Below are 12993 nucleotides of genomic sequence, written 5' to 3' on the forward strand. Positions count from 1 at the left end.
TTTTTATTATACAGTTTGTAGGTTTTTTTGGGTTTTTTTTTGTTTTTGTTTTTTGGTTTTGGTTTTCTGGGATCAGCTCTCAGAATTGACTTCCCATTTTTCTCAGTATATGTACCTTGTGTTACATAAACACTGAAATCGTTTACTATATATGCATACATATATACTACATGTGTGTATATTATTTCAGTGAATAGAATAGGAAATACATTTTGATGACTTAAAGTTTCTTGTTTTTTCTTTGTTTACAATCGTTATAGATCAGTTTTGATTACCCTTCCATAGTTCTAATCTGTTTCCCTCCTTTGTTCTGTTCATTGAAGAAACTTCTGCAGCATCCGGAACTGAGTAACAGTCAACTTCTGGCTGACTTTCTCTCCCCAAATGGTGGGGAAACACAGTTTCTTGATAAGATACTTCCAGATGTAAATCTTGGTAAGTCATCTGGAAAAAACATATATAAGAACAATGTTTTCAGACTAGTTTGGAAAAATGGTTTTGATAGTATGGTACATGATGAATTCCAAAGGACTTCTTTTGAAGTTAGAGATAAGTTTTCCTTGTTATTTTACCAGTCACTTCTAACTTCTTGTTCTGTCACAGAAAACTATTAATATCCCTGCATTTGTGTGTATATTTACATAAAGTCATGTAGCACAACAGTGCTTTATTTAATGAGAGATTGCTTGCATGACAGTGGTCCTTTAAATTATGTCTCCTAGTGACTTATAGCTGTTGTAAGTTTATGTATGTGCACTCTTTGAAGTTTGTGCAACAAAATCACCAAGCAGATTTCTGAGGATGTATCCCCAAGAGCTTGAGTTAAAGGCAGCTGTGCGCTGCTCAGTATGGACTGAGAACCAAACTCGGGTCCTTTGAAGAGCATCAAGTTCTCCTACAGCTAAACCATCTCTCCTGTCCTGTTGAAACATTGTTATAAATTTTTTTCTGGGCAAAGCATGAAGCTAATGGTAGACCATTTGCTTAACATGTGGAGACCTGAGGTTTGGTTCTGGCACCAAACACACAAAAGGAAGGCAGTGAGGAGGGAAGGAATAAATGAGTAAGTGAACAAACAAACAGACATTAGGTCATATAGACATCAAAATAGAGAATTCGTTGTCATCTCATTATTGTATACTAACATTTACCAGCAGTAAGCTTCTTAGATCTCTGCTACAAACTCATGACTTAGGTTTACAATAATAAATCCCAGTGTATCTGCAAATTAGTTTGGGGTATCACCTTTATTAGGAATTTCTGTTGAAGAATGAAATGATGAATTATAAATACTCTATACAGCTTTGACTTTTTATTTGATTATTTACTGTTTAAAACTACCTAGGGAAATATTCATGTAGACAATTAAACAGTTATGTTATACTTTCACAAAATTGATATTTTATTTTTAATTACAGGGAAAATTATAAAGTCTGTTCCTGGAAAACTAATGAAAGAGGTGAATTACTGATTTATGTATACTTATAAATGATGGTGATGTACTTAGTTACTGATGAATTGTATGGCTTCTGTGATATTAAAAGTGCTTATCTCCTCTGTCACTGCAGAAAGGTCAGCATTTGGAACCTTTCATCATGAGTTTCATTAATTCTTGTGAATCTCCAAAACCTAAACCGAGTAGACCAGAACTGACTATTCTCAGCCCCACTTCGGAAAACAACAAGAAGGTACTCACTACATATTGTTAAAGAGGCAGTAGGTGATGCGCAGTGCAGTGTAGGGAGGGGTGTGCAGGAGGCTGCACAGGATGGCCACTATTCTGTCTGCAGCCCAAGCCTTTTCCCATTCCTTGTCTTCTTTCAGCACTGATGCAGTTCTCATTCTGTTTCCAGCATCGTCTAACTCTCTCCCTTGCTCTTCTACCTCCCTCCTTCCCACTATTTCTGTCTCTCTTTATTCATCCTGATCTGTCTCCAGCCATGCCCATTTAGTTTTTTGTCTTTCTGTTATTTAAACCCATTCAGACTTTTAAGAGTTGTGTTACTTTTATAATTAAAAAACAGTTCCTTTCCAAGTCTCCTATTGTTTTCTATAATGGCTCACTGTTTTCTACAGACAATTGAGACAAAACATTTGAGACCTGTCTTCTCCTGTGTTGAACATAGAAATTTCATTAAAGGCCATAGAGAAAAGCATGCTCAAGAGGAGAAATTAAAACATGAGTCTAAAATTTTTCCTCTCCTCAGTCATTATTGTAAGCTGTTCTCAGCCCTAGAGACAGACACAGACAGATATAAGTGCACACCACCTGGCCCACCTGCTGGTAATATCCACTCTCTCCTGGGTTGAGAATTAATCTTCATGCTGAAACTAAAAAACAGCTTGAAGTTTTCAGAGGCTCTCCTTTAGGTGTCCTCCACTCTATGCTTATGCTCATACTCATGAGTGGTGGAATATTAGCTCTCTGATGAGCAGCATCACAGAACTTTGTCCATAGGGAAAGGAAAGGAACGAGGAAGTATACTGGAGTGTGAATTTCATACACGGGGGTACATTTGCAAAATTAAGGCAGGTGTCAAACTGGAAATTTATTTTGCTGATGGCTTGTGAATGGGCTCATTCTTTAGGATAAGAAATTTGGGCATTATGTAGAAATAGGATCATCATGTGTTTATAGAAGAAAGTAAATTAACAAAAGAGCCTATAATACGTAGAACTATTTACTAAAAGTTTTTCATAAAAGGGAAACTTAGAAATGAACTCTATCATTACAGGCCTGATTAATTATGTTAAAGAATGTTATCAATAGATAAATTATATTAATGCAAATACACAGAACACTATATAAATACTTAATTCAGTGAAGGAAGTAGAAAAACATTTCTTTATCTTTTTGTTATTTTTTTCTTTTTTTAAACTAGAGACCAAAGTCACAGCATTTGCTTACTAGGAAAGCACTCTACCACTGAGTTAAGTACACAGCTCCAAGAATTGTTCTCTTGAACCTGAATGATTACAGACACTAGACAGGGCTATACAGCAAGTATAGTAGTTAGGATTTTAGGGGGTTGGTTTTCTCCCTCTCTTGTTCAGACTTACTGTGTTTTCTAATGAAAAATTAAATTTAAAATGTAGGTAGGTGGTGGTGGGGAGAATCATCTTCAGATACAATTGAATACACTTTCCTCTGTGGTAGCCACTGTTCTAGTTCCCTTATCTTTGTCGTTCCCCCTCCCCCCACTCTGGTAGGGTTCACTGTGTCATCTTGCTGGTCTCTAACACTCAGAGATCTGACTACCTCTCGTTCCCAAGTACTGGCATTAAAGGTGTGTGTGCCGCCAGGTCTGACTTTAGTTTATATATGTCTTGTTTTGTTTCTATTAGATGTTAAATTTCTACTCTGTTTTACACTGCCCTTTGTATGATCTCTGGTACACAGAACTCAATGTTTTTTGAATTTGCTTACTAGGAAAGTGAATGAATGAAGCATAAATGAATAAAACAATGACTTTGTTAAAATGAATTACCTAACATATATTAGATTGTTATTGATCAGAGAGTCATTGCTTGTCATAATTTTTGATTAGTAGGGCTGCCCTTTCTTTTTTGGGATAGGATCTAATGTAGTGCAGGCTGCCTGCCATGAAAGCACTGTATAGCCAGCAGGTGACCTTGAACGGCTCCTTCTGCGTTTACTGCTGAGTGCTGGGGTTCTAGGCATGTACCACAGTGTTGTGTGGTGCTGAGGACAGAACACGAAGCTTCAGCTTCATGCATGCTTGTCAAGTACTTTTCCAACTAAGCCAGTCTCCAGAACAGTTTTTCCCTGTACTGATTAAGTTGTTTTGGGCTTGAATAATAGTGCACAAATGAATTTTGTATAAAGGTGTAATTTTTATATCTTCACATTAGTGAGTAATTTGTGATTTTTAAACCATACTAGTTTAAAATTAGCTATTGGTAATAATATTTACAGTGTTAACAAATTACTTTGTTTCTTTGGGTGTATGTAAGCAAAGGAGAGCATCTTAGCTGGCTTAGGCAGGAGAACTGCCAAGAGTTGAGGTCAGCTGGGTGGTGGTGGCGCACGCCTTTTATCCCAGCACTTGGGAGGCAGAGAAAGGTGGATCTCTGTGAGTTCGAGGCCAGCCTGGTATACAGAGTGAGTTCCGGGACAGCCAGGGATACACAGAGAAACCCTATATTGAGAAACAAAAAACCAACCAAACAAAAAATTTGAGATCAGACTGAGTTACGTACTGGATTCCTGGCCAGTTAGGGTTAAGAATGGCAACCGCAAAGCCCTGAGAGCAGAAGGAAGGGGAGTTGAGCGCTGTGCTGCATTCCTGTAAAGCTTAGTGCTGGGAGGTCGTGGGTGGAGCCGGTCTGGGGGTGCATAGCTTTGCCCTGTCTCTGCAGCTGTCTGAAAAATTAACAATAAAAATTAGGAAACAGCGATATTGCTTAGTGTAGAGCACTTGCCTTGCTTGCTTGAAACTCTAGGTTTAGAACGTACAAGCTCTGCAAAGCAAATAACCAAAAATAAAAGGTGGGGACACACACACACACAGACACAGAAAAGAAGTTCTTTTATGGATAGTGAATTAAGTCCTATCAAAAGTGAATATATTCTTTATGTAATAGTTTGGGAGGAGTATATGTTTTTACTGTAGCTTTGGTCACAAATGTGAAACTTTGAAAACAGATTTTAAGGTTTCTTATGCCATTTTTGCTGTGTATTCTTTTACTGTTAATATAGGTGCAATAAGCTATATGTCTCTTTATTATTTCAATTTTTACTTTAGCTTTTCAACGATCTGTTTAAGAATAATGCAAACCGTGCTGAGAATACAGAGCGAAAGCAAAATCAGAATTACTTCATGGAGGTGATGACTGTGGACGGAGTCTATGATTACCTGATGTATGTAGGTAAGGTCTAAATGGTCTGTGTTATTCGTCATTAATCTGCCTCATGATGCAAATACAGCCCTGCCTCAGCTTTGTGAAAGACACTTCTTTCACAGATTTACTACACTGGCCTTGAACATGTAGAAGTCATTAGTGATTGTAAATAAAACTGACCCTTGCTACTTGTATCATTTATCACCTTGAGCAACTACAGGTCTCAGCTGTTTCTCAATTGGTTTTCCTCAGGACGAGTAGTTTTTCAAATCCCAGACTGGCTTCATCATCTTTTAATGGGAGCACGAATCCTCTTTAAAAACACACTGGAAATGTACACCGATTACTATCTTCAGTGCAAGCTGGAGCAGCTCTTTCAGGAGCACCGGCTGGTTTCTCTGATCACACTTCTCAGAGGTTTGTATCTATCGAGTCTTTGTTTTGTGTTTTGTGCTTGTGATTTTAGTTAGGTCTAAGAAAGTCAGGGGTGGTTTTTGTTTTTTAAAAACTAGCATTTTTTGCTATTAGAAAATACTTGTGTATGAACTGGAGAATAATTGTATAAATTTCTTGTACTCATTTTTAGATGCTATATTTTGTGAAAATACTGAACCTCGCTCCCTCCAAGATAAGCAAAAAGGAGCAAAACAGACTTTTGAAGAGATGATGAATTACATTCCGGGTATGAATAACTCAATTTTATATAGATCAGTACCCTCTGAAGCTGGAGTGTAACTATTGAAACTAGTAGTTATTATGAGTTTTTACTTTAGAAATAATAGTAAGGACTCATATTAATTAACCCATTCACAAATGCAATTCATTCTTTTGTTTTTTTTTTTAATATTTATTTATTTATTTATTTATATCCTTTCTGCGTGTATGCCTAAAGGCTAGAAGAGGGCACTAGACCTCATTACAGATGGTTGTGAGCCACCATGTGGTTGCTGGGAATTGAACTCAGGACCTTTGGAAGAGCAGGCAATGCTCTTAACCGCTGAGCCATCTCACCAGCCCCCAATTCATTCTTTTGTTGATACCATTAACATTTTGTTTGTTTGAGACAAGAGTCTCAAGTTGTAGCCCAGGCTGGCTTTGAACTTGCAATGGTTCTCTTGTTTCAGTCATTTGAGTGTTTGAATTTATGTGTGTAGCCACCATATTTGGTTCATCCCTAACATTTATTACAAGGTTATTTTTACTCACACAATAATCGGGGGGTTTTTGTTTGTTTGATTTTCTTTTTGTTTTTGTTTTTTTGAAACAGCAGCTATCTTCCTAGTTGACTTGGAACGTGCTATGTAGACCAGGTTGGCTTCAAATTTGCACTGATCCTCCTACCTTTGCTCCAAATGATGAGGCTACAGGTGCCCACCACATTTGGTTATAGACATTTTCTGTACATTTCTATACATGTGTACAAAAATTCACAAACATCATTGGAACTTAAATCTTTTGCTTGGGGGCTGGCAAGATGGCTCAATAGTTAGGAGTATAGTTTAGTGTATAACTGGTCAGTGGCAGTGCACGTCTTTAACCCCAGCATTGGGAGCAGAAGCAGGTGGATCTCTGAGTTTGAGGTCAGCTTGGTCCACCGAGTAGGTTCTGGGGCAGCCAGTGCTGTTACATAGAGAAACCCTGTCTTGATGTGTATGTGTGTTACATTCTGTCCTAGCGGAGAACATCACATTAAGTGGCTTGTTACTGCCTTTAACTCCAGCTCCAGAAACCAATGCCCTCTTCTGGCCTCTGTGGGCACTGCACTCATGCACATATCTCTCCTCACAAACACAAACCATATACATTATTAAAAATAAATATTTAAAAAATTGATATTGCTTTATCATAATCTTTAATAATATATTATTATATTAATGTATATTATACACATATCCTTTTCTTAATCACTTAGTTGTAGTTGATTTATATTTTGCAGTATAGCCTGTGCATTGCAAACTTTCAAAAGGATTAATGACAACTGCATTCTTTTGACTTGATCATAAAACTTGTTTCTAGGAGCTTCTTGAAAACACTGGTTTGAGAAGTACTGGCTTACAGCTTTTATGGGGTGTCTTTGAGCAGAGAGGAGGCATTTCTTCTAAGAGGCAGTTAGTGATGAGTTGATATGAATTGTTTCACATGTGGCTTTCTTGTTTAGATCTGTTAGTCAAGTGTATTGGTGAAGAAACCAAGTATGAAAGCATCAGACTTCTGTTTGATGGCTTGCAGCAGCCAGTTCTCAACAAGCAGGTAAGTAAGCTAGCATTGGTGTGATTTGCTGAGCAACACAGTGTCTGGTTTATACAAAATCAAATCCATATAATCTAAAAATCCAGATAGGAAAATATATATATATACAGTTTTTGCTGGTTATCTTTTTTTTTACAGCATGCAGTGTTAAAGTTAATATATCTTCCTAGTAGAAAATTTTGAACTTATAGAAGATTTATGACATGAGGTAAACATTTAAATCTTGGTAATTCAAGTCATAGAATAACCAGTTAACATTTTTATCTATATAATGTCTGTATATTTTGTTGAGATTTTAATATAATTTTAATGTTCTGCTTATTTATTTAAAATTTGTACAAAACAATTTACATAAAAATGGGTGAAGTATAATAATGTCAGTCTTTTTATTCACAAAGGTCTCTATCATGCATATAAGGGTAGAGCATTGTTAGTGGGTGTTAGATATATTTTATGCTTGTTTTATGTTGTCATCGCATTTCCTACTTTCTCACTTAGCGAGTACCACAGTCCTGGATTTTGTGTCTGTCATTTTTACTGTCTAGTATTTTACATTTTATTACATGTTTTTGTCCTGCAGCTGACCTATGTCTTGTTGGATATTGTGATACAAGAACTGTTCCCAGAGCTAAATAAGGTAATTGGAAAGCAATAATTTATTTGTTCTTTTCTGAGTGGTGTCTGGACATTTAGTTAGAATTTAAGGAAACCATTATGACTGCAACCATTTGAAAGCTGAACAACCTGAGCCAAGTGTCTTTTTGTATTGTCCTTATCTAGATTTGGGGCAGCAGACGCTGAGAAGTCCCTGCCTTGATGTCTTCTTTTCCTAGTTACAAGCAGGCAGGAGCCATTGCTGTGCTTTCAGTTGAAGGCATTAAAATGGACCTAGCTGCTCAGATGATCATCTGCAACATCGTCTGCTGTATAAACAGAGACTCGAATGTTTCTTGAACATGGATCTATGAATCCAAGAATACAAAATGAATTGGAATTAGCCTGTGGTGTTAACTACTATATATAATCTTGAGGATGTTGAGCTTTTAAAAATATAATCTAAACATTTATTCTTTTAACATTTTATACATGTATATCATGTATTTACCTGTCTACTCTTTAATCCCGTAACTTCCTCTGGGCCGCCTCTCAACACATCTTCCTCCCAATTTCATTTCTTTTAAAATACCCCGCTGAGTCCAGTTAGTGCTGCTCACGTGTGTATGGGGATGGGGTATCCAGCAGAGCGTGAGTACCCTCCCAGTGGTCACTCTTCAGAAGGATGGCTCCTCTTAACAGACATCATCTGCCATTAGTTACCCAGGATGGAGCCCTTCACCCCCTCCTGTATGACTGTTTTTTTAAGTGTTGACATACTGATTAATTGATGGTGTGTGTTGGGAGTTCATTCATGTGTACACATGTATACACACACACAGTGCAAGTTCACAGGACAACTTGCAGGGCTGCTTTTCTCTTTCCACTGTGTGGGTATCAGGGATTGAACTCAGGTTGTTAGGTTTGGAAGCAATGCTCTTACTACTGAGCCATCTTGTTCTAGTGTATCCCCCCTGCCCACACACACACACTTTTCCTTTTTGAGATGCCGGGGGTTGAACCTGGGCCTGATGTCTGACTGTCCTAACTTGTACGGGTGCCCAAGTTACTATGAGTTCATTAGTGTGAGAGCATTTCACAGCACTGCCCCCCATCTCGGTCTAGGGCTCTTCCCCCTCCCCTTCTTCCTAGATGTTTCCTTAGCCTTGGGATGTGGGGTTGATGTAAGGGCCCCATTTAGAACTGAGCACTCACAGTCACTTATTCCCAGCACTTTGACTAGTTAGAAGTCTGCACAAAGTGCTCTGTCTATGGCTGAGAGCAGCACTAGTCTATGGGTATAATACCGTGTTTAGAAGGTGCTTCTCAGCAAGACATTTTAGCAGTGGTACTAGGCTTCGTCCTACGGCCCATGACTTCTCCAGCCATTGCTTATTGACCAGATTTACAGTATTGAGCATGAATTCCCTGCTGTGGAGCAGGCATTAAATCCAATTAGAAAAGGTTCTTTAGCCCCACAACAGTCACGCTGCTATTGTGCTCAGGGCATGTCTTGCCTGGCAAGTTCATATTGTAGCATGCAGGATCCAGCACTTGTTGGCTGATCAACCTTTGATTACTTTTTTTCCCTAGTAGCCTGTAAATGACTCTTTGGAACTTTGAAGCCTAGCCAGCAGGGAGGAAGTTTCCCAGTCAATTTCAGTTGTATGGTAGCCAAAGTGTGTGACATCTGTATAAGTAGGGTCTTATAATCTGATTATGTTGGACAACCATTACTTATTCTTTAATATTATTTATTTTCATTTTCATTATTATTATTAATTATTTATTATTTATTGTGTTTTTATTTCTTTGAGACAGAGTGTCTCTGTGAAACAGTCCTGGCTATCCTGGAACTTACTCTGTAGACCAGGCTGGCCTCTAACTCACAGAGATCCACCTGCCTCTGCCTCCCAAGTGCTGGGATTAAAGATGTGTGCCACCGCCACCTGGCCTCTTATTTTTTTTAAAGGTGTACTTATTTATGTGTATACGTAAGTTTGTGTGTGCATAGGAAGTTGTATGTATGTGTCTGTGTGAGTGCTTGCACATTTGGAAGTCAAAAAATCAAAGCAGTTCTCCTGTCTGTCTTCTTAGGAGCTATATTTGCAAGTACAGTGCTTGGCTTGCTACATGGCTAATGGGGTCGTAATTCTAGTTCTTATACTTGTACAGCAGGAGCTGTTAACTGCTGAACCATCCCTCCAGCTCCCTTACTTTTTGACTAATCCCTTTAGTTAGATTAAAACCAATTGTTGTCAAGGTTGTGGCAAGGTAGTGAAAATCCACTTCCGTAGAGTAGGGAAAACAGACTTGGGCTGTTCATCTGTTGATTGTAAGTTTTCAAATTTTAGAATTATTAAATATTTTATGTTAAATTGCATTGAAATGAATACCAGAAAACTTTTAGCTCTCAGATTTTTATCAGGTCTATGACCTCATAAATGCTTTGCTATTATCTGCTGCATGTGCCTTAAGTATTTTGTTCTGTCTCTCTGTCTCTCTCTCTCACTTTGTGTGTGTGTGTATGTGTGTGTGAGTGTGTGTACACTTTCTTATAATATTACTGTAGTAGAGCTGTTAGGTAATTAAAAAAACGAACCCTATCCTATTGTCTTCTATTAAGTGGACTTTATTTTTACTTTAGGTACAAAAGGAAGCTACCTCCATGACATCCTGGATGTAAACACTTGGTATAGAATATCATACCAGTATAATAGAAATGTACTTTTTCTTTCACTTTGTATATTTTTATAAATATCATGTACTTTAGTGTTTGAAATATATTTTTGTTTTAATAAAGACTAACAAACTTAATAGCAATAAAAAGTGATTAGTTATTATAGCTTTCCCTTTTATATTTACTGTCTTGATTCTATGAGAACATAAGTCACTTATCTCTAGGGTCTTTTTGAGTCTGTATATATGGATGAGCGTACACTGTGCATATGTGTTCATGTGTGTTCAGTAGAAGTGTGTGGCTGCTCATGCTCGTGTGTGCACCGGTGTGTGGAGGCTTGAGGTTAATACTGGGTATCTTTCTCTATCATTGTCTACCTTGTTTACAGAGGCAGACTTTCTTACTACCTCTGGAGCTTTGCAGATTTGGCTACTGTAGCCAGCCAGCTTGCTCCTGCCCTCCCAAGTCTCTGCCTCTGAGTGCTGGGATTATAGGCATGCCCACGTGCTTGCTGATTTTATGTGGGCACTGGGGATTCAGACTGTGGTCCCCAGTCTTGCATCGCAAGCACTTTCCTCACTGAGTTATTTCCCCAACCCCAAGGTGCTGCTTTGGAAAGAGGGCAAACAGGTAAGACCAACAATTTTTGCATTATTTTTGATTTGAGTGTAGCTGCATTTAGTGTGAAGATACAGAAGCAAATGGGCCGAAGTTTAAGTCTCTCCTTGTGTATTTAGCAGGACTAGTTCATGTACACATAACACAGCAATTAGCAAGACACAATCACTCATTTATTATAATGCTGCCTGCATCTGAAATCATAAATACATAGTCTGTTAATAATGCTGGACATATTAGACTTCTGTTTTTATTTTATATTATAAAATTGAATATTTTTATCAAGTCAATAAAGATTAAATGCTTGCTTTCAACAATTTGAAGATATACCTGTATCTAAATCAGAACACTTCCTAGACAATCTTAAAATGTGCTTTATAATTTTCAGAGGGTTTTCCAGCTAGGATTGACTTTACTATAGTCTTCTAACCATATACCTCCTTTTGGTAATTCTGGTTGTAGCAACTCATTTAAAATATGTTCTTCATGCAGTTCATACATTAAAGCACACATCAAAACAGATGGGAAAGAGTGGGCACAGTAAAGCATTTAAAATACACTAGGGCACCAGCCTTCTGAAAGGGGCCAAAACTAACTACTTTTGGAGTATCAAGAAATACTAGATACTCCAATAATAACAAGGACATGAAGATTAGAGAGATCTAAATGAGACTTCTACCTTCATAGTTCTCTGTAGTCTAACATTATCACCTACAAGACAATATTCACAGTTACCATGAAAATGCTGCATACAAAATGCCTTGAGGATAAGAGGAGCTGTGTTGTCTTTTCTTTTTCTTTTTATAATATGAATTACTTACTTAACTTTGTCTGAGTATCACATTTTCTGTAAGTAGGGCTCACTCTTTGTTATGGTCTGAATTATATCTTTCCCAAATTCCTATGTTAAAACCACAAATCCTGCAGTGACTTTATCTGGAGACAGAGCCTTTCAGAAGGCAATTTAGGTTAAAAGAGTCATTTGGGTGGGGCCCTACTGCAACAGGATTGATGCTTTCATGAAAAGTAAAGGAGGGCCTGAGAAGAGTATTCTGCAAGTAAAGTCATTTGCTGATAAGCCTGGCGACTTGAGGTGTTGGAAGAAGAGAATAGATTCCTCCTGGATGTCCTCTGATCTCAATATAAATGTTACGGCACAATTCAGCTTGCAGAAATGTATGTCAGCTTGGACATGGAGGCAAGTCCCAACAGCTCACCAACAAGGCAGAGGCTGCCAAGCTACTTTATTCAGATATTTTATGTTTTGGGTTTTGAGACAGAGTTTCATTATGTAGTCTAGGCTAGACTAGAACCTGCTACGTAGCCCAAGATTGGCCTTGAATTCTTGATCTTCCTCCCTCAACCTCCTGAATGCTGGGATTAATAGGCATGTGCCATCATATTTTAACGGCTTTAATTTAAAAAGTTGTTTAAATAAACTATAAAAATTATTTTAAAAATGGTATAAATAGAAATTTATACTGGAATTAACCAAATCCCAAAACTGTACAGCTCAGTGAACTTGTATACAGTTAGAATAGACATTGGGAGCAGCGGCTGTGGAACTTCACATTGGATCTTATACTTTCACTATCGAATATATCTTCATGCACTTACCACCAGATATGAAAAAATTTTTATATCCTCATCCATTACTTATTTCCATTACCTGCATACAATCTGTCCTCATTCCCTAAGACGTAGCCTTTCCTTTTCTCTTTTCCACATGTTATTCTGTACCCACATGTATGTTTGTATATATATTATAGCTAGAGTCTACACTTGGAAAGATTTAATTAATGTTTTTAGATATTTTATTTTGTGTGTATGTACACCTTGTACATGCCTGGTACCTGGGAAGCTTAGAGGGGACATCGGACCTCTTGGGACTGGAATTCCAGGCGCTTGTGAGCTACCATTTGGGTGCTGGGAATTGAACCCCAGTTTTCTGCAAGAGCAGCCATTGCTTTGAACCACTGAGCCAACTC

The 12993-nt window shown here is 37.8% G+C and overlaps 1 protein-coding gene across 5 annotated transcripts in view; it reads left to right on the forward strand.

Annotated features, from left to right (window-relative positions):
• Snx14 (sorting nexin 14) overlaps positions 1-10565 on the forward strand; it is a 58611-nt gene extending 48046 nt beyond the window's left edge. For 4 of the 5 annotated variants that reach the window (XM_075965037.1, XM_075965039.1, XM_075965038.1 and 1 more), the window contains 9 exons: positions 324-435; positions 1419-1459; positions 1569-1688; positions 4767-4890; positions 5116-5280; positions 5450-5545; positions 7022-7113; positions 7694-7750; positions 10355-10565. In XM_075965037.1, coding sequence (XP_075821152.1) covers positions 324-435; positions 1419-1459; positions 1569-1688; positions 4767-4890; positions 5116-5280; positions 5450-5545; positions 7022-7113; positions 7694-7750; positions 10355-10393 — 846 coding nt within the window. In that variant the 3' untranslated portion in view covers positions 10394-10565. The remainder of the gene's footprint in view (positions 1-323; positions 436-1418; positions 1460-1568; positions 1689-4766; positions 4891-5115; positions 5281-5449; positions 5546-7021; positions 7114-7693; positions 7751-10354) is intronic. The other variant, XM_075965041.1, reaches the window with a different exon arrangement.
• The last annotated feature ends 2428 nt before the right edge of the window (positions 10566-12993 follow it).

This window comes from Microtus pennsylvanicus, chromosome 3, assembly GCF_037038515.1.
Source record: "Microtus pennsylvanicus isolate mMicPen1 chromosome 3, mMicPen1.hap1, whole genome shotgun sequence".
Taxonomy (NCBI): Eukaryota; Metazoa; Chordata; class Mammalia; order Rodentia; family Cricetidae; genus Microtus; species Microtus pennsylvanicus.